General features: G+C 36.6%; 4 protein-coding genes across 5 annotated transcripts; 2 read left to right on the forward strand and 2 right to left on the reverse strand.

Moving 5' to 3' along the window:
- LOC124176647 (eukaryotic translation initiation factor 4H-like) lies at nt 1-6,666 on the reverse strand. Its single transcript, XM_046558218.1, has 4 exons — nt 6,524-6,666; nt 5,141-5,556; nt 2,516-2,767; nt 1-839 (listed from the first exon to the last, which is right to left on the reverse strand). The coding sequence occupies exons 1-4, from the start codon at nt 6,553-6,555 to the stop codon at nt 694-696; spliced, it is 846 nt and encodes a 281-aa protein (XP_046414174.1). The 5' UTR covers nt 6,556-6,666; the 3' UTR covers nt 1-693.
- A 77-nt stretch (nt 6,667-6,743) lies between these two features.
- Nucleotides 6,744-13,781, forward strand: LOC124176618 (myb-binding protein 1A-like protein). The gene is made up of 9 exons (XM_046558157.1): nt 6,744-7,022; nt 8,044-8,241; nt 8,321-8,719; nt 9,072-9,263; nt 9,353-9,741; nt 9,806-9,918; nt 9,997-10,502; nt 11,600-12,906; nt 13,067-13,781. Exons 1-9 carry the CDS (start codon nt 6,864-6,866, stop codon nt 13,524-13,526), a joined length of 3,723 nt encoding a protein of 1,240 aa, XP_046414113.1. The 5' UTR covers nt 6,744-6,863; the 3' UTR covers nt 13,527-13,781.
- A 352-nt stretch (nt 13,782-14,133) lies between these two features.
- On the forward strand, nt 14,134-18,209 carry LOC124174798 (cell division cycle 7-related protein kinase). Of its 2 annotated transcripts, none has more exons than XM_046554284.1 (9): nt 14,134-14,331; nt 14,745-14,964; nt 15,044-15,137; nt 15,245-15,387; nt 15,547-15,664; nt 16,447-16,627; nt 16,726-16,875; nt 17,006-17,133; nt 17,249-18,209. In XM_046554284.1, the coding sequence occupies exons 1-9, from the start codon at nt 14,322-14,324 to the stop codon at nt 17,369-17,371; spliced, it is 1,167 nt and encodes a 388-aa protein (XP_046410240.1). In that variant the 5' UTR covers nt 14,134-14,321; the 3' UTR covers nt 17,372-18,209. The 2 variants fall into 2 exon arrangements, with proteins under 2 accessions (XP_046410240.1, XP_046410239.1); XM_046554283.1 differs by lacking the exon at nt 14,134-14,331 and adding an exon at nt 14,363-14,629.
- Nucleotides 17,785-21,984, reverse strand: LOC124174796 (protein unc-45 homolog B). The gene is made up of 2 exons (XM_046554282.1): nt 21,071-21,984; nt 17,785-20,609 (listed from the first exon to the last, which is right to left on the reverse strand). Exons 1-2 carry the CDS (start codon nt 21,682-21,684, stop codon nt 18,398-18,400), a joined length of 2,826 nt encoding a protein of 941 aa, XP_046410238.1. The 5' UTR covers nt 21,685-21,984; the 3' UTR covers nt 17,785-18,397.
- Nucleotides 21,985-21,998: the final 14 nt, after the last annotated feature.

Here is a 21,998-nt window from a genome sequence, read left to right on the forward strand (position 1 = left end):
TTTTTTTTTTTTTTTTTTTTTTTATTTATTAACTTTTTATTACGAAACTAACTTAAAAATGATATTCATTAACAAAGGGATCTACATTTTTTCTCTTGCTTTATTGTTGTTGCATTCTATAATGAATTTTTCAACAGTGAACAACCAAAGGTAGTTTAGTTAAATGCAACTTGTTATTATGCATCAGCTACTACTTTTTTTGTTGTGTTTATTTAGTAAAGATAGCTCAGTGCAGTGGAACAAAAGAGGGACCTTTATTATACAGGTTCAGTTGCCTTTGTCTCACGAATTGATAGTTACTGGTTTTTATTAATTTGTACATACCCTCCAACCTGATATCAAAACATACACATCACATAAATATTGATATATAAACGGCATCTGCAATTGTATATAATATTAATATACTAATAGAAGATATTTCACATAATTTTGTTAGGAGAATTGTGTAAAATAATAATGTATACCAACAACAAATTATCAATGACCAGGTAATTAATTTTTCTTTATATATAAAAACCAAAACAATTCATTGGTTACAACAGGAGGATGTGGATTTGGGTAAAAGCAAGTTGCAAGTTCACTTCTTCCCGGTAGCCCGTAAGTTAAAAAGGAGGAATCATTATTATTATTATTATTATTATTATTATTATCATTATTATTTATTTATTTATGTATCGTGTACGTTGTAGTTTATTTCTCTTCTTCGTTCTCCAACTTTTCTTCACGAGGCTTCGCACCTCCATAGATCGAACTAGACTTGCTAGATTCTGCAATTGCGTTCACGGGGTCTGGAACTGATCTGGGTTTCAACATCAATCGTTTTCGTCCAGAGGTATCTGTTAAACATAGATTCAGAATTACGTTCAATATACACGATCTGATCACCTAATCATTTCTCGAAACAGTGTATTGTGTAATAAATGCTAAAAGTGGGTGATTTCCAACGAGTGTAAAATTTGCATTGTCAACCACAAATTAGTTATTTAGAACTGTACACACGTCAAGGAAAGTCCGAGTGCGCGAAATATAGTATTTCAATTGAACGCATATGCCAACGATATTTTACTGAACTATTCGGAATTGGGAATGTTTTTTTCCAACACCTGCTTCGAAAGTTATATTTTCGGTGCCTGCGAGGCGTGCATAAAGTACCCCATTTCCAAACAGCGCGGTATAACGACGCTGGCGCATGCGTACAATCGAAATTTTCTACATAAGTGTTGGACAAAGTAGCGCATGTTACACTTGCGGATGGGCGACACCTGACCCGTGCGATTGCAGCAGTCGCGACTTTTTGTCTTTTTGTCGAGTTTGCGACTCACGCTGCCCGCTTCTCGCACATGCAACACGATATATAATTCTCCGTTCGATTGGCAAAATTTTAATGAACCGATCTTGCCATATGTTACGATTCAGCTTAATCGTAACTATTTTTATATAATGCTAAGTTTTACGCGTTATTTCATGCGTGTTTTCCGTACACAAAGTACCCGATTCTATCACGGTAGAGTGAGTCTGCAAATGCGCATGCGCGGAGTACAGAAATGACCACTTTTAACCCCTGGGAGTTAAATTGGTCTTTTCTATTATGCGCGCATGCGTTGTCGGAAGCAATTCTAACATTCCAGGACCCTAACTTCAATTTCGTGGTTCGTGGAAAAACGCGGAACATACGCTTGTTACCTAAAGAAACATGTGCAACAAGGAGGTAACGTATTTTCACCTCGCGCATTTGCAATATTCGTCTGCGGCTCACATTACAAACTTACGCTCGGCCCGAAAATACCGAGTTTGTCTCCTTGTTACACAATATACTATTACAGAATACATAAAAATATACCTAAGAATTAAAAATACCCTTTCAAATCGTACCAAACGATTCGGACATTCAATCAATATCAAGTAAAAAACTAAAAACTATAGTAGCGCATGGAAACGATTTTTGAAGCAACACTTTACAGAAACAATTTTCATACGATTATGGCAATGTCTAGGCAGCCGGAAACGGCAGGCGGCGACGTTAAACGGCAACGAAATTGGCAGCCAGGAAATCTGACATCTTTTGTTATAATTACCTTGTGGTATGTCCCACTCTAAAGCGAGGAAGTGATGCGGTTGCTAAAAGCTCTGGCACAGTGAACTGGCAAGCTTGGGTTAGAGATCCCAGACAAATCAAACATTTATTGTTTTTATTTCGCCGAACAAGCTCTACTTGGTCATACTCTTGGTACAGATTTGATAGATTATCATATTCTGTCGCTCTTCGAAACCAAAATACACATACAAGATAATAGCTAGGCTGCTGGTTTGTGACTGCCAATCGTACTGCCGCTCATGGCTGCGTAGCCACAACGTACAATCTTTGAGATTCAGCTTGAGAATTTTCAGTTAATCACGCGATACACGATTTGTTTAATGAAACAGGATAATACAATTATTTAGACAGTCAAATAGGAAATTTTACTTTAGAAAATTATTTAGCTCCGTTTTTTTTCACGATTGAAAATTTTACCTGGTGGTGGCTCTTTGATGTCGTCATTGAAGGGTTTGCGATCTGAACCAGGACGAGGTCCGGCACCACGAAGTGCATCCCGACCACCATACGAGCCTGGCCGACTTCCTCCATTTCCGCCACGCGACCATTCTCGACCACCAGTGCCCGAGTCCTCATTAAAACTTCCATAATTACCTCTGTTTCCTCGCGGTTCAAATGCACCCCCTTGTCGCCCTCCACTACCACGGGGTCCTCTGTCGTTATAACCCCCTGTAAAATCAAATAAAGTTGAAGTTTCCGGTATAAAGAATGAATGTTCCGCAATATCTAAATAAAAAATTAGAACAGGAAAAAAACAATTTCAATCGTCTCCAGTCATGTTATTTGTGCTAATGATGATTAATACTAATAAACCAACATTCTTACTATGTCATAGAGATGAATGAGAGAAAATTTTAACACTACAAGTTCAGAAATCAACAATTTGAGTTTTTATATTTAGAACGTTCAAAATAATTAGACTCTGGTGTTCCTTCTTCGATTCTAATGTTTGTAAGCTCATTTTATTCAAGATAACGATATCCAGAGACTGACTCAAGAAAAAAACTTCGCGAAATTATTTCAAAAGTGGATTAAAATAGATTTGTGTTGGTATGTTAATACAAAACTTTGTCAACAGTTACATTTGTGCGTTATAACCATGCTATAATATGAAATTTCTTGAATAAAGTTCAGACAATTTGTAAGAATCTGGTCAGTAAGTGAAGTGAACCAAAAACATTCGATTTGAAGTGAAAACAACAGTTTAAACAATTTGGACATTCAAATTACAAATTTTTAGTAGTAATACAATTTACTATTCTCAAATTGTCAATATTTTAGCTTGTATTATTCTAATTTGCTCAGAGTTATGTTTGCTAATTAGTACGAATGTTGTTTTATTCGTGTTGACCATCATTGACACACATTACACTGCTGCGGATTTTTCAAACAGTTTTCTCAGTGTCAAGGTCCTTAGTCCTTAATATAACTGCGCATTTTTAGTGAAACAAAACCATTGTATTTCACAACTTCTATATTGTGTGAAATTCAATGAACTGTCATAAAGCAAAACACATTCATATTGTGCAAAATTCATTTTTGTAATTCTAAAACTAAAAAACAGTGATTATTCTTTGGATATTTCGTTGCATTATCGTTACCAACTTCAACCTTGTTCCATGGTCATATTTAACGTATCTTAAGTTTCAATTGATCGAGCTTGGCTAAAAACTCAAAATTTCACTTAATCTGAGTTCTAATAGTAAATGAATAGAGTTCAGCGTAACATCTGGCTTCAAATCTACCATTCTGTGCTTACAAATAACTCATCAAGTTTGTGTAGCTCATTATAATGTTATCATTAGTTTTTGATCATGCTTAATCGATCTAAACATATTAGGTACGTATCTGTATAATTAAGATCCCGCAGTCAATCTCTTGTATTCATTTGTATCATAATGAAAGTTGTATGGACTGTTTGAATTAAAATGTTTCATATTGCATATTTCAGATGTTCATTCTCAAAAATTGCTAATTATAATTTGTACTGAGGTTCTATTACATCGAAAATTTTTTTCCTCATATTGTAAAAATACGTCTTTCAAATGAACAATAAATAAGCCATTAAAAAAAGTTCACCATTTTGCGACTTGAGAATGTGTTGAAGGAGTTAAGATTGTGAAATATGAAAAGTTTTGTTATAATTATTACAATTTGCAAAATTCCGTCACAATTCTAAAGTTACTAACTATTGATTTACCTTAAAAACTCATTGTTACATTAGGGTCACTAAATTCGGTCGAAATATACAAAAAAAAATGAAGAAATTGAATATAGATATATAAATAAAATGTATAAATATTGTGATGTCTACAATAATCGCTGAGGTTCGGGCTAAGCCAGAATTTATCTTTATTAATGCTTATTCGTGTCCTTTTGTAAATGAAGCTGAAGTTGGTAACGCTAGAGTGAGAAAATGTTGGAAGAAAAATCACTATTTTGTAACTTCAAAATATCTTGAAGTTGATAAAGACTTGAAGTTGTAACATATCACTAATTACTGCTGTATTTGAAAGTTTAGTGGATTTCAGACAATTCCAAACTTGCGCAATAACGAATTCTGCTGAAAATGCGCTGTTACAGAGTCCAACCTCATTATTATAGTTCACTAGTACGATGCAAATAGAACTTAGTGAGATTGAAGTTAGTAAAGTTAATGTAATAATGACATTTCTACCAAAAATTGTTATCCCGCAACTTATGATTGTCTGCAAATCAGTGAACCACCATAAACTGAAACATATTTCATATTCGAAAACCTAGGCACCTTCCAAATTGTTCAATTCAACACTTCGATACATTAACGTTACTAACTTCAACTTGGTAATGAAACGTTGAAAAGAAAATCATTACTTTTGCCAATTTTAGAGTACCTTTGGAGTTTGATTTTCGAAATATGAGTTTGTTGATGGTATATAATAACAGTTCAACAAAATTCAGACCATACCAAGTTACGAGACAATTAGTTTTGCTGAAAATACATTGTTACAGTAACGTTGAGACCTTCATCGCCTCATTTACGCATATCCATATTTTTCCCACCAAAATCATCGCCTCCATAACTGCCGCCTCTGCCTCCGTCTCGACTCCGGAATCCGCCTCCACCGCCTCCACCTCCCCCACGTCCTCTCCGGTCAAATCCACCCCCTCTGTCATTCCGTTTCCCATCGGCAACGTCGATTTTGATGGTGTTACCCTCGACGATAACGTTACCATTCAGTTCGAGCGCAGTTTCGAGGTCGCTAAGATCCTCGAACTCGACATAGCAGAACCCCTTAAACCTGTCTGTCTCGCGGTCCTTGACCAGGCGCACACTCTTCACGTTTTGTCTCTCAAAGATTTTGTCCACGTCTCCTTGAACGACGCGGTCTGGCAAATTACCGACATAAGCTGTGTATGGAGGCTCTGTAGGCAACGGCTTTCTGCTGCCATGGTGCCCACCTCCTCCCATGTAATCCCTGGTTTAGAATAAAAGCAATGTTAAAACAAGCGGGATAAAATATGTCTAGCATTCAGTCTGAGGTTTTAAGGATTAATATATTTGAAAAGGTAGTTGACAAAAGGAAGAAACTGTTCAAAAAATCTCGAGTAGTATTATTCGCATTGACATTATTGAACACAAATGAAACGACATTGTTAATATGTATTAAAACTGAATCTGAGTAAATTCTAATACCATTATCTACGATATCAACAATTTGAGAAAAGGTTTTATAATTAGATAGTTTAAAATTACTAAATTTAACCGGTTCTAACGTTTTCAGATTCATTTCGTTCGCTAGCCAAATCCGCGCAAAATGTTTGAAGAACGTTACAGAAATCTTACATTATAGTACATATAACGCGCAGTTGTAATTCATAACGAACGTCAATTGCACGGTATTTACACAAACCTATACCTATCCACACTGGAGGTAACTAGTTGCACAACTTTTTTCAGCTGATCTCTGGATATTTTTATGGTATTACAATATGATAAAATAAACAAACGAGTTTCAACACGTTTTGTAAAATTGTTGAAAGTTTAGCTCGTGTCATTCAAATGTGCTAACAATCAATTCTATTACATGGTATGGATGTCGTTTCATTCATGTTCACTACGATTCGTATAAGTAACATTGCCGGAGATTTTATAAACGGTTTTTCCTCTTTTCCCAACTTTCATTCAAACGGTGGGATCCATTCGTTGTCCTTGAGTTATGCTTAGGTTTCTGGAGTCGCGGCGATAAAACAGTGAGGACGATGAGACTCCCAGAAAGTTTTTCCATGGGGAGGGAAGGGGTTTGATTAACCTTAAATTAATCAACGGTAACACGAATCGCCTGCGAGACTCTACAAGTTTGCTTATGCTTCGTAAAATAAATACGAAGAAATGCCGGGAAAAATAACTACTCTGCATGTTTTAATGATATTTAGAATACTCGCCTCGAATCTTCATAACCACCTCGTCCAGCCATGTTGGATGCGACGAAACAGTCCGGAAATACGTGAGTCAAATCCGGTTTGAAACGGTTTCGGTACCGTAATTGAAAACGGAACGATCTTCCGCTGTAATTAACCTTTGAAACACGAGCGAGTTCAATTCTACATTTTATCTAGACACGCTCAGTTTGACGATTAATCCGTTCGTTTACTTAACCACGACGCGAAAAATTAAACAAAATACAAGTGGCCACACACAGCGCTACTCTCTAGTCAAGAAAACTATCCTCCCTCAAACAAACGACAAATAGAAAAAAAAACACATGGTAGAACAAACATAAAAATGGAGGACAACCACATGGCCGAGGATAATTTACCAACGATTAAACAAAAGGCTGGGCCTACGATTCTTGACTCTTTTGATAAACTCGCTGGGCCGAAGGAAAATCAAAGGATCGAAGGTGCCATCGTATTACTTAGACATTTACTTCAACGAGATTCGGTGAGCCGATTTATTAACAACATAACCTCAATCTTTTTCACAATTTCGTCTCATACGCTGTGTTCCACCCTTACATCTCTACTCATGAGATATAAATAATGTACAACTAAATGTTTGCTTTCGCTCATCGATTCGTTTCTTCTATTCTTGATACGTCCATACATTTTTCAGCTTACGTATGATTTTTACTGTTATTTCATGATTCGCTAACACATTGTATTTCCGAATTTCACTTTGTAATGGTTTAGGAAATATTGAAACCGTTTCAAAATCGTGACTTCACTCAAATAGGTAAAAACATCGGTTTTAATCTAGACGATTTTGTGGATTTACCTTATTGTCAGGGCGCTTACCACTCGACGACTTCATTTCAACCTTAGAATTTTCTAAAACACGTCAATATGGCTATTCACAATCAAGAGTAAGTCGATATGAGATTCGGACACATCGAGTGTTGACTTGTTTGCAATTTAAAAAAAAAAAATTATTGTTCCAACGATCATTCGAAGTATTCTAAAGTCATGCAGCAGAGCTTAAATTATCTATAGCTATATTTAAACATGCCTCGTCTGCGAATAGCCACAATGTGCAGATATGGTGAAACTAATTATGTAATCGCAAACCATAAAAAGTAATTCTAATCTTGCGAAATTTGGATTTGTAATAAAAGCTTGGGTCTCCTCAGAACTCAAGGTTTATTGTATGGAAAAGCATTTTTACAAAACAAGATTATGCTGCGTAAATGACGTTTTTGATAACTAAGAAATATCACTCACAAATAATAATGTCAATTCACAGTAAAGGTTAAAGAAAGGGGACAGAACTATACAATTCTAAAACTGTATTTTTAACACTAAAGCTGCTTCAAATTATCACTGACTGGAATAATTGGCTATTCAATTTTTGATTGCCAGAAAAAATCCGAGGATAGCTGCGTTTTTTCTTTTCATGTGAATTGCAATTGTAAAAAATTATTTGACGTTACAAGCGATTGATCATTGTTATGATTATTACTTGGCAGGATCAAACGCATCACAAAGAATTGCAGTATGCACTGACCAGATTAGTGCGAGGAATGGGAACTTCCAGGGCGGATGCCAGGAGCGGTTTTTTCACCGCTTTAACTACTTTTCTCTCGATGAACTCTGAGAATGAAGTTGGCAGGATTCTCGAGCTTATCAATTCTAATCTGCACACTGTAGAAAGAAACTCTAAGAGCGTATGTAGTTTTTAAATAGTTAACTAGTTGTAATCATTTCTTGCAAATTGAATGACAAATTGACGGCTCTACTTTTCAGGAACAAACTGATGTTTGGACAGGACAGATTCTCGTATGCGGAGCGCTTATACACTCTAAAATCTTGCTGACCGCCACATTGGAGAAGCAGCAACAAGTAATAGAACTGCTTTTAACTGCTGGTCAAAAGCGTAGTTATTTACCGTTCGCTTCCTACTCTTTTCTTATCGATTTAATCGAGCAATTGGAAGAAAAAGATTTCAAAACTATAGTCTGGCCAATACTAGAGAAGGAATTATCGAAACCTTGGAATGAACAAACACTTGACACCTTTCACGTGCTATTGGTAATTACCAAAAGGTATCCAAGTATTATCCGTCGGACGTCCCTGAAACAATATCTCCACAGCAAAGAAATTATTGATAAAAATTCGATAACTCCGATATCAGCATTGTTGATGGTAAGTACATGTAAAAGAAAAGTTTCATCTATTGGTAATTTTCTGTTCTTAAAGCATACAAAATTGACTTATAATTGAAACTAGGGCTGTGCATTTGATCGATTTATCAGTCTTTAATATAATCGTTTTATCGTCCTTTCCAGTCAATTATTTTTTCAATTAATCGGTCAATCAGACTTTTTAATTTTTTTTTTTATTATTATTTTCGATTAATCGACTAATCATTCTTTCCATTGATTGTTTTTTTGATCGATGTAGTAATTAATTAATTGAAAAAGCAATTAAATAAAGTCTACATAAATTACTCAGCCCAAATTAAAACGAAATGACTAATCAGGTTTTTTCTTTCTAGGAGATACCGATGCTTGTTTGTTTGCGAAATCCTGTATACAAATTATTTTGCGAGAGATTGATTTCAACCGAACATGTTTCAAATTTTTGGGATCTCATTGATCAGTACTTAGCCAAACCCACGAGAAATAAGATGCTTGTTGCTATTGAAATAGCTACATTTATAATCTTGAACATAAAAGATGCCACAGTGGTGAGATTGATTTTCATCAAAACTCTTCGTAACTGCAACAAATGAAGAACTTAAATTTTAATCTCAATTTTTTTCGTAACTTGTTTCAGATACCCTCATTGATGACTCCGAATTTCCTTCAAAACGTGCTAAAAACAGTGGAAATTAATAGAAAAAAACCAAAGGACGAGGTAGTCGTCAAATTCCGAAAGTTACTCGAACTCTTGGTCCTCGCGATGAAACGCGAAGATATTCAGTCCGAAACTCGAATTGCATTACTTGAAAAGCTGCTGTTATATCCTGGCGATCTATTAATTGAAAAGAAAACTAGTACCAAAGTAGTACAAATGTTGACAACGAACTTGAATTCCGAAGGTGTAAAAAAATTGTCTGAAATATACAAAGATATCACTGCGGCTTGCAAACCTAAGGAAAAGTCAGATTTTCCTGTGGCCTGGATTAACAAGGAAAGAATATATGCTGCTCAAATGATGACGAGGTAAATTTCTCGATTAAAGTGATAAAACAAAATATTTACGTGAATGACATTGATTTAATTGCAGGTTGATAGATCATTCCGCAATAAACGCAGAACATGAATGGAAATTAGAACAGTTGAAGTTTCTTTTCCAATTGGGACTCTGCCAAACACCGACAGTCGGCATGGAGCTTGCAGGTGCACATTGAAATCTGTAGTTTTATTTATGTATAAGTCATGAGATAATGTCTTTAACTTTTCATTTTTACGTTTCAGCATCATTGAAAGAAAGTTTCTATAGAGCTTTAGACCTGAAATTGGCTAAGCTGAACGATTTGAGAAGTATATTGAGCTCGTTGGTTCATTATATCGATTCTAAAGTTTTTTCAAAGAAAAAATTGGAGCTACGAACGCCTCTCACAGAAGCTGCGACAAATGTTTGGAAAGAAATGATTGCTATGATAAAGAAATTGGAAAATAATCCTGAAATCGAACAAGCTGTGCCTATTTTTCATACCATGGAACTGCACATGGGATTGCAATTATTTTCTGAACCAGAAATGGGAATTAATTCCATACAAGAGTTACATAGCTGCTTTGAAAGGATAGAACGCAAAACAAAAAAAAAATCAGAGGAAGAACCAGAATGGGTGGAAGTTGTCGTCGATCTTATGCTGTCGCTGCTTTCTAGGAGCAGTCATCTGCTGCGTTCATTAGTTGGATGTGTTTTCCCACATATATGTCCAATGCTTACGGCATCCTCAATTCATCAAATATTAGACGTAAGTTGGTTTTCTCATATTTTGTTTCCTCCTTTTTTACTAATACCTCTACTTTAAGACAGTATGTATGACTAAATGACTGAAAAGTGGGTGACTTGAAAATTTATATTTTGGCAAATAATTAATTCAATGAGGGTTTGTTTTATTCTAAACTATCAATCTTCTTGTATATGTTTTCTATTACTACACTCAATCAATAGGAAGCATATTATTGATGGTAACATCAACTATTTTGCTCGGTGACATGTTTTACGGTGCCCACAATGCTCAAAAACGAATCAACTAATTTACTGCAAATTTAGAAATAGTATTGTTTTGTTAAACATTTTTTTTCTGTTACATCACATAGTGGCCACCGTTTGACGTTCAAATTCAATTTTTCACCCAAAATTTATGATGAACTATCCAAGAATATTCTCTAAACATGAACTAAATCGTTCAACGTGGTCTCAAGATGTTGTAGGTACAGCAAAATATATCACCGAGAAAAATGGTTGATATTTTCATTTTCAATAAAATGGGTACTGCCATAAAATCTACTACAGCATTTAAAGCTATAATAATTGATAAATATTCTAAATATATGCCACCCAGGACTGATCCAGTCAGCCTTGGTGGTCTCTTTCAATTATAATTTGACCAAAAATACAGTCAAGTGCCTGTGCATGGATTTCCAAAGCTGTTGCACGAAACTTGTGATTTCATCTATAAGCACATGACATAATCTCGTCACTAATCACAAATCGATTTCAGTTAGTCCTGCTACCTCTTCCGGACCTAGTTCGGTAACCTTTTTGTCTATAATTTCTTTACAAGTGTTTCTTCGCGATTGAGAGATCGCATAACGCATCTCGCGCGAAACTGAATTTAATATCTTTGCTTCGTACATTGCTTGGTATCAATTAATTCTAATAAATACAAATATAGCCGAAGCTCCGTCTACATACCTTTGAAATAAAATAAACCCCATTCGAATTGAATAATTGGTTGCCAAGATATAGATTCCCTAAATTCACCACCTTTTTCAACTGCCTATTTGCATTAACATATTCCCCTAGACCTGGACTTATTTACAATAAATAATATTTTTGAAACAGATACTTGATCCGAAAAATAACACGAACCCACTGTCTTTGAAAAAAGATGACGATTCTTCAAGTGATGAATCTAGCGAAGATGAGGACACTGTTGAGAATGGAGATGTGGAGGAAGAAGAGGATCAAGATAAAGAAAGCATTGAAACAGGTGAAGAAGAGAACAGTGATTCAGACTCAGAAAACTATTCTGACGAAGAAGAAGACGAAGATGATACAGTGAATGATAAATTACGAATGGCTGTGCAACAGGCATTAGGTAATGCAATGGCAGAAACCGACGACGAAGATATTGATGTTGATCAAATAAACGAAGAGGAAGGCCATCAGCTTGACAGCGCGTTGGCAAATGCGTTCAAACTTTTGCGAGAAAGTCGTCGAAACAAGAAAAAGAAGCAAGGAAAAAATGCCCAAGCCTTGACTCACTTCAGAGTCAGAGTTGTCGATCTATTGGAAATCTATTTAGACTCAAATCCATCGATGGCTCTCACTCTCAACATTCTCCTTCCACTAGTAGCTCTTCTAGAATTTTCAATCAAGGACCAACATCAGAAGCCACTGCAACACAGAGTCAGATCTTGCCTTAAACGGCTGTCCAATGTAAAAAAGTTTTCCAGTATAGACGACGTGACAAGTGATTTGTTAGCAGACATTCTGAGAGCCCTGATTGACAAGGGTTCAAGATCAGCTCCTGTATATCACGAGATGGGCGACAAGTTAACAGAATCCTGTACATTTTTAGTTAGATGTTCTCAGCAAATCAGCGCTAAGGATGATCAAATACAGAATATTTATACCGAAATTTTAAGAACTTTCTTCAAAAAACGGGACTGTGTTCTTCCCCCTATGCTGTTTAAATCCGTCTTAAATCTACAATGGATTGGAAATTGGCAGCTGGCTCCTTTGCTCGTTGAGTTTGCATTTGACAACGAAATCAGGCCGTTCAGACGCAACCAGGCTTTGGAATTATTAGACATATTTTATCATAATAATAGGCTGATTCAAACCGACAGGAGTCATGCGAAAATACGCAAGGTAATGGAAACAAATATCAGCCACAAAAGTGTTGAATTGCTGGAAGAACTTGGACAGAACAAAAATACTGAAGCCACACACCGTGTAAAACAGAAGTTCGTCTATCTACTATTTACCTTACTGCACACCATAAAGCACCAACATCAATCGAGCTTTTGTGATTGGGAAGCTGTCGGAACGACGATGGCTATCTACAGGTCTAAATCCTCATTAGCTAAGGACGCTAAAAGAGCTTACAATCGACTTGCCAATCAATTAGGCGTTGAAGTCAATACGTAAGTTTCAGAACGTTCTATGTTACAATTCACAAATTAATTCTTTTCAACAGTAATTCTAAAAGCTTTTCTGCGCTCTAATAAATTAGGCTCAGGATCTTTATTTTATTCATTCAATTCATCACTATTAGCTATTATTACATGTATTTTCAATTTTCAGTGTACAAAACCAAAAGAAAGAGGAAAAAATAGAAAGTTGCGAACATGCAGAAAGTAATGGGCATAATGTCGAAACTGGATCAACAGATGATGACAAGTCTAGTGAAGATTCTAAGGAGAGAGATAAACAGACAAAGAAGCTGAACAAGAAGAAACAGAAGAATAAAAGCAAACAGAAAGATAAACAGCAGCTAAAAAAAGTTACGCGTGAACTCCGAATGAAAGCTATGTCAGATGGATTCAGTTCAGTTGATTTTAGTGCAGTACCTGTACATTATATCAACGATGTAGACATGGAAATTACCGCGGATGGTGAATCGTCGCGAAACTGTGAAGTTCTGGCGATAAACATGTTACAAAATAGTACAGACTTACAATCTGGGAAAAGAGTTTCACCTAAGAAAAGGTCGGCCTCAGAATCGCAAAATATACCCTTCAAAACTAGTAAAAAAAAAAAATGACATCTCTGAATAGATAAAATAAATATTGATATTTTTTTATACAATTAAGAGTTACAGCACACGCATAAGTCTTGTGCTCAATTTAATTTATGACGCTGTGCGCGCTTAAGGTAATCATTTACGGGACTCATGAAGTACATCTTTGTCACATTGAACCTGTTGAAACGTTCAAGCGGAGTAATAATAATCGGCTAACATTTTTCCCGATGTTGTACATTTTTATGTATTGTTTAAAAATATACAGTGTAATTAAAATTGTAGTAGCATTCCTAATTTGACCTGTCGGCGTATTGGAGTTACAAAATTGTTTCTGGTTTGACTTCCAACGCAAAGATAATTCGTAACAGAACTTTTCAGCATTCCTTACTTACTCCGCATCCATCTCTTTCTCACCAGCTCAGCCGTATTCACAGATACGACAGGTACGAAAACTCCCATGGTGGTGGCAAGTCAGTTTCAGAAATGTGCCGCTAAAGTTGAAGCGCTGCAATCTACAAGTAGTCGAACCCTTAGAGCATATCACTGATATATATGTATACATATATCAGTGGGTTATACATTCTCATTCATCAACCGACGCAACTTGACATTGAGAGCCAAGCGGTTTAAGTTAGATTTAAATATAGCCGAATGGCGCTTCGATCAGCAGTTTCACCACCATAAGCAATCACATATCCCTAAATATGTCTTCCTTCTGAAAGGGAGAGCCAAGTTGTGACTATGAAACGAGGACCCCTCTGAGATTCATGGGAGCCTTCATCAAGGCGTCCTTCATCCTTGAAATAAGGAGAGACTATGAACACGGGTATACTACGATGTTAATTAAACTTTTCGGAGGTCGCGGATTTCTGAACACATGTACTCAAATGTGTCGATTATTCCATGAAAGTCGCAGTTCTATTCCATCAGGTAGCTTAAGATTGGCGCCAATATGCGAAGAGAATCCTTGTAGCATTAAATCTTGGTTGATCGTTACTTTTCAGATGGAATTTTTCCCTAAAAAAGTAGTCTGTGTAGTTGTCGGGACACTGAATTCTTGTGCGAAATTTTGACCATGAATATAGTATCTTCGGTTAATAATTCTGGTAACAACGTTGATGAAGGTGGTGCATCAAAATTGTCTTAATTATTTGTTTGCCTTTAACCATACAAGTATTACGTGTAAACGTAGTTTCAGTGATGGATCTTAAGCAAATGAATTTCTCTTTCCAACTCTAGAAAACGAGAAAGACAAAATTTCATATCTCATTCGAAAGCTGCCTGTTCTGGGAAACTTGTTTCACATACACGGTAAAATCGGGAAAGGGACATTCAGCTCTGTGTTTTTAGCCACTTTAAAGTCATCTACAAACCAGCGTAAATTTGCCATCAAACATCTAGTGCCTACGTGTCATCCGAGGAGAATTGAACGTGAGCTACAATGTTTGCAGGACATAGGGTACACCTGTTTCTATTTTCTGCTATATCGATCGCCTGCTTTTCTTTCAAAATGTCTATGACACTGAAATTCTTTGCAGAGGTACCGATTATGTTGTTGAGTTGGATTTGTGTCTGCGGAGTGCAGAATGCATCGTGTTCGTAATGCCGTATATGAAGCATGATAGGTTCGCTGTACGTAAATTATATACAAACAAGTATAAACTTATGATTTGAAAATGACATATAAATAGGTCTCTTTTAATAACGTTGTTTCACTTAATGAGAGTTAGTATTTTTAGGAATATGTTCACGACATGACCGTTGATGAGACTAGAAACTATATGAAAGCGCTGCTGGTTGCCCTGCGGCGAGTACATAAGTTTAATATTATACACCGGGATGTAAAACCTAGTAATTTCCTCTACAATCGTGCTATGAAACAGTGAGTTATTTATTTCAACATCTAAGTGTGTGATATAGTAGTTAAAAATTCCTGGTATTTATGTGGCTTTTATTTGCTGTAATAAGATGTGTGTAAGAACTGGTCAAAAACTCGGTTCTATTGTTCACAACATGTCAAGCTTGTGTTATCAAATTTTAGGTATCGACTAGTCGATTTTGGGCTAGCGCAGCAGTATACTACTGAAAGTAACACAAGTAGTCAGGCAGAAACATGTGTCATTGAATCTCAGCCAGGAAAAAGAAAAAGAAACGATGTGGTAGGAATGAACTTCTTTGATTGAAGCCAGTATAATTAAGCATGAACGGGTCACCATGTAAATCAACATTTAGAAGAAGATAAAAATCCATGTTAAAACCTCTAACAATGTTATTTGTCCCAGTAATGGTCTACACGTATGAAACGACACCCCTACCAAGCGATAGAACTGAATTTGAGCAAATTTAACCTACTTGAGCTTAGACGCCAACAATTTGAGAGAAGGTTTTATAATCAGAATGAATCAGCCAATGAGCCAATACATAAATTCTGACAAAAATCACCAAGATCTAGTCATTTTCAACGTTTCAACTATTAAACCTTTTCTCAAATTGTCAACATCTTGTCGTGTGTTATTCGAATTTGCTCACATTTTTTTCAACTACATGGTGCAGATATAGTTTAATTCATCTTAATTATCATTCACGTGAATAACATTGCTGGAAATTTTTTAGATGGTTTTTTCTTCCTTCTTTTCCCAACTTTTGATTCAGGCAGCAGGACTATCTCATTTTTAATACGAAACGTATTGAGAAATCATGAAATTCAAGTTGGATATGTTAACGCAACGATCCATTTTTAGGAACAATCGTTATGTTGCAATTTTAGGACAGTTTAATATCCAGTAAACCGTAATCAAGCAAAACCAATCTCACATTCTGAAAACTCGAAACCTTCAGTCATAGTGAAGTTGTAAATCAATAATTTTTTTTCAACTCTTCAACCTGTTTGTTATTTCTGTATTATCTTGACAATTATTATCAGTGATTTCTTAATTGGCAGAATGACGAGACAGGTCCTGTAAAAAATACTGGCAAGCCTATAGATATGCAATGCATATGCTATGGAAAACCTCGAATATGTTCTATCTGCCTATCAAAATCTGCTCAAACTGCCCCTCGTGCTGGTACGCCTGGATTTAGAGCACCGGAGGTGCTACTCAAGTTCCCTTCGCAAACGTCAGGTGAACACATTCAATTCATCCTTCGTCAATCCTTTGACATGATTCTAAAAATTGGTCAGTCAAGTACCGAAAATAAAAATGAAACACCTTATTTTTAGCAATTGATATTTGGGCCAGCGGTGTCATAATGCTTTGCATCCTGAGTGGAACTCACCCTTTTTTTCGTTCGCCAGATGACTGCACAGCCTTGGCTGAGATAACAACAATCTTTGGTTCGACCAAAATGCAACAATGTGCCAAAAAATTGGGTACTTTGCTTTATTTTCCGTTTTACTGTTTAATTAATTCACATCATACTTTGATCTAAAACGACTAAACAAAGAACCAAATAGCTGGATAGCACTTTTATTTATAATACAATAATTTTTTTTTATGCAGGTAGAAAACTTACATTTAGCGAAAACATACCTGGAATTGATATTAAGTTGCTTTGTCAAAAATTACAAAAGAGAAATAGCATTCATCGAGAGGAGGATCCCAACACTAGTTGTAGTAACAAGAATCAGGTATTTTCAAATGTTATTTTTCATTATTTTCACTTTCTTTATTTAACGCCGATGTGCTTCATTCTTTTTCTGTTTATATCATTATTAACAGTTCTTTTTTTTTTCTAATTTTAAGGAAAAAATTGATACTGCCTATCCTTCGGCAGCATATGATTTATTAATTAGGCTGCTCGATCCAGATCACTGTACAAGAATAACTGCGGAAGAAGCGATAAATCACACTTTTCTCGCAGACTAACCATTTGTATTTAATTATTTACGTGTCTCGTCAGAAATTCATTCTTGCAAATACTGTTACCTGATTTTAAACAACGAACATGTAATACGTTTCAACAATGTATAAAATTGGTCTCTAGTTGCCTGAGAATCACAGTTATGAAGTGTGATTTATACGATCTGCAAAGTTCATCTGATAATACGTGCCTTGTAAAACATCAATACAATTACGATGTGTTTGTTTGTTCAAATAATGTATATAGAGAATATTTTTATATTTATTATTAATATAAGTATTGACTTCTGTCGTGTACTATATAAATCAAAACTATACATAAGTTCGTTAAAATAAAAATTAATATATTTTATTTAAAATGCAAGTTTGCCAGTAATTTTAAAGAACAACTTTTCAAAAGTTGTCTTGTTGTATATAAAAGAGATGTATTGAATGGTTGAAAATTATTTAGCAATGTACTATCAATTTTGATATTTCGACAATTCCTATAACGCAATCTCGTCAGGTAAACACAATAGTCGTGTAGTAGGTATAAATATATTTTATTATAATATATTATCGAAATAAATACTGTACAAATTTTTTCCAACAATTTAAATTACAAAATTTTAACTTGCCAATATCCAAGTGCATTAATACTATGTTACAGTGTAAGTAAGAATGAACTTACAGAATTCTTAAGTATAAATCAAAATGATTGAACATTATCTAGTGCCAAAAATATTTTTAAGTACTTGAGTGCGTTCATCTAGAATCTTCAGAACAATGAATGATGATGTATGAAAATGTTGTGATATCAATAATAACTAAAATAATTTCTGATGTAAGAAAACGTCACACAGTTCCCACGAAAATAAAAACAAATGCATGTATGGATATAGAAAAACAAAATACAGGAACTTTTTTTGTGTCGTAATGATAATATCTGGGCAAATTGAAGATTGATTAGCAAGTAATCATGAATCGTGATCTGGTAAGTAACGAAACATGTGTAAAATAGCTTTAACACAAAGACTTTGTATAAAGTGCAGACTATTCGACAGCGGCAGTATCATCCAGATTGATATTACTAACGCCTTGAAGGTCTTCAATGTTTTTCTTAATCAATTCCCACTTGGCAGCAGTTTCCAAAGCCTTAGCGGCTAATTCCCGTATCGTCTTGTCCTCAACGGCCTCGGTTTTAGTCAGCGCCATTAAAATCTCCATGACGTCAGTCTCAATCAATTTAGCGGCGACATCCTTGGTGCTGGATATCATATTAAGCACCACAACGACACCTCTGTGCTGGATGCTCTTGTTCGGATTAGCCAGAAGGTAGTGAATAGATTCGAGCCAATTTTTCGAGTCGAATATCTTAGCGCAAGCTTTGGTGCTGTTTGCGGTCAGCATTGCCAGAGCACCAGCAGCAGCCATACTGGTCTGCTCGTCCTCATCTTCGCACAAAATTACGAGATACTTGACCCTGTCATTGTCACCTTCGTAAAACTTGAGCACCTCTGGAGACATCATAAGGTTGGTGATGACTTGAGTAGCGGCACGAGTCAGCATCACGTGATCCTCGTAGGCGTAGTGTTCGATCTTCTGAAATCCCCCCTCCTTGAAAATCCTGCATCTGACGCTCTCGCTGGTTCCGGCAAGATTGCAGAGCGCCATGAGCGCCTCGAAGTTCTCCAATGCGGAGCATTCCTGTTCCAATAGAGCGAGGAATGGCCTGATAACTTCCATTATTCGCTGCCCTGGAAATGCCACTTCTGGATTGATCGTTATTCCGATCCGTGCGAGAGCTTGAGCCGCCTGTTTCTTCCCCTTTGCTGTTCCTTCCAACGCCATGGGCAAGAGCGCTTTAGCACCTCCCTGCTGAACGACAATTCCTCTGAGCTCGACTTGGCTGCAGATCGCGTTGAACACCCGGCATATCAATTCCCTGCTATTGTGGCTCTCAGTTTTGGAGAGGCTGACCAGTGCTGTAGTGACACCTTCCTTGGCCAGAATGATCAGTCGATTATTGACGAAGTCCTCGTCATCAAGTTCGTGATCCTCGGGAATGTGATGTTTTGCAAACTTGGCAAGCTCCAGCATTTCCGGGATTATTTCCTGCTTGTCGTAAGCATTGCAGAGATTGACAAGAGTTGTCACAACGCCATAGATGACGGATTGATCCCCAGTTTGTGCCAACTCTATCATGGCTTTTATCGCAGGTTTGTCGCTGACTAATTTCTCCTTGACTTCGGCGTCAAAAGTCAGGTACGAAAGCCCCTCGACTGCCCATTTCCTCATATCTTTCTGCTTTGCTGGATTAACCAGAAACCGCCTACAGGCTTCAGCCAGTTTTTTCGTCGACCCGTCGGCGAATGGTCTAATTGTCGCGTCAGAACCGCCAGAACTTCCCAGCTTACAGAGTCCGACAAGAGCTCGTACTTTAATAGAATCGTCTTTGGAAGTGTACAGTTTCTTGAGTATGTTTATACCCTGATTTATTATTGCAACAGCTTTGTCCTTCTTAGAAGCCGCGGCAATGATGCACTCGCAGGCGACTTTCTGCTGAAGAATGTCGTCTGTTCCAGCCATCACCAATATCATCTCCATTATCCCCTCCTTCGCTATCACCGTATTACCAACGTCAAGCGGACCAAGCAGCAGACAAGTTATAGCGACAACGACTCTCACTTTGGACTCAATGTCTGGAGTGATTAGCTTGTCTTTAATGAATTCGTCTATGGCGTTCATGAACTTTGCCTTCGCAGCGTCGTAGTACATGTTTTCATAGACGCGAGCCAGACAGACGGAGGTGATTGTACGGGTTGACGATGTTATTTCCATTGCCGATTCGTACTTGTACTCCTCGAGCTCACTGGCAACTTCCATCAGCCGCTGAAGGCCCCGGATCTCGATGAGCTGCTCCGCCCAGCTAAGAGTTGTGTAGTGTATATTCCGCATGATCAGTTCAATTATAGCATCTCTCGCCAGACCCGTAATCGTCCTGTTTGTTATGCTGTAAACGAGGCATGTCAGCAGTGTGTCGATCTCCTTCTTGTACTTCTCGCAGAGCTCCTTGTTTGGTTTCGTATCTGGTTTATTGTCCATGCCGCTGAAGCTGTTTAGTACAACTTGCATACAGTGTTGTGCAGCATTTACCCTTTCCTCCTTCCTGCTGTTTATTATGTCCAGAAACCAAGGTATTCCCACATCTTGAAGGACCGCTTTGGTCCGATCCACATTGTCCTTGCAAAGTTCAGCGATTATCCTGCAAAATGCATTGGAAATGATCGTTTTAAACCGCAAACAAAGAATAATTTGAATAACGTTAATAGGCCAGTCTACGAACTTTCCATTCATATGCATTTCCAGTTCAGAAAAGACATTATTAAATGCATTTTTATTTCAACTTCATTCATTCATCATAATAACTTACGAGGTTGAATTGATTAGGTTAAAGTAACAAAACATTGAGCATAATAATAAATAATTTTGAACTTCATTTGGTAACATTACCAAATATAGGTTTCTTAATGCTGTGTTATGGGTTACTGAATTTCAGACAATCTTAGAGTTATGAAATGATGAGTTAGTTTTCTTAAAAATGCCTTGTTAAATCAACATTACGAACTTCAAACTCTCTCATAAAAGAGCAAGAAGCCAAAAAGCATTGAACAAGTATTTCAGTTAAAAATGTTCAGTTAACAATGAATAATTAACACGTCTCACCTAACACAGGCCAAGTTTATCTCGTCGTTTTTTTCCACCTTTAGCAGGGTGTGAATCTTTTTGACAACACCTTCATTGAACATTACTTCAGCACCCGCTTTTTCCCTGGCCAGTACCAGCAGGTTGTTAATTGAAGTTTCTCTGTTTTTGGTGTCAGTTTTCAGGTCAAAGGCCAAATTAAACATCTGCGAGACTTTGGTGTTGATTTGGGAATTTACCCTCAGTCTTTCCTGAACTATTTCATGAAGCCTTGCCAGGATGGGCTGTATCGTTTTGTTTGATGGGTCGACAGTTACCAGATTCCTGGCGTCTCTATATGCCTCTTCATATCTCTCCATAGCATCAAGGGCTTGGCATCTTCGGAATAGAGCTTTCGGATCGTTTGGACAAATTTCCAGAGCTTTATCGCAATCCTGAATTGCTTTGGGGTATTCTTTTTGCTTGAGGTATACCGCCGCTCGATTTTTATGGCAAATACTTTTTTCAGAGCTGCACTGCTCAGCCAAGGATATCGCATTACTATAGCAGTTCTCCGCTTCTTTCCATTCACCGTTTTTGAACGCCTCATTACCCTTTTCCTTCCACTGTTGCGAACTCATTTCTGTTTTAGTCATGATAATTGATAATTCTCTGACGAATGAGGTGGTTATTCAATGTTTAATAGTCCGCGAGTAAGCACTTAATTCAACTTTAAGGTTCTGATTCTTATTAATATACTCTTCCCCTTAATGTTTGCTTCGGTTTGAACTAAATATAGATACTGCGATGCACTTATAAACACGAAAGAGAGAAATTTCTAGACGGCTTTTTCACCACACATACTAAATAATCTATTTTAAGGCTTCTCGAAAGCTTTGCTCGAAAGAACTGGGTGCAAGCAAAAATAACTTTGCTTATTATAGGTTAGTCTGGAAACATACCCACATCG

The sequence above is a fragment of the Neodiprion fabricii genome, chromosome 2 (assembly GCF_021155785.1).
Source record: "Neodiprion fabricii isolate iyNeoFabr1 chromosome 2, iyNeoFabr1.1, whole genome shotgun sequence".
In the NCBI taxonomy this organism is placed as follows: domain Eukaryota; kingdom Metazoa; phylum Arthropoda; class Insecta; order Hymenoptera; family Diprionidae; genus Neodiprion; species Neodiprion fabricii.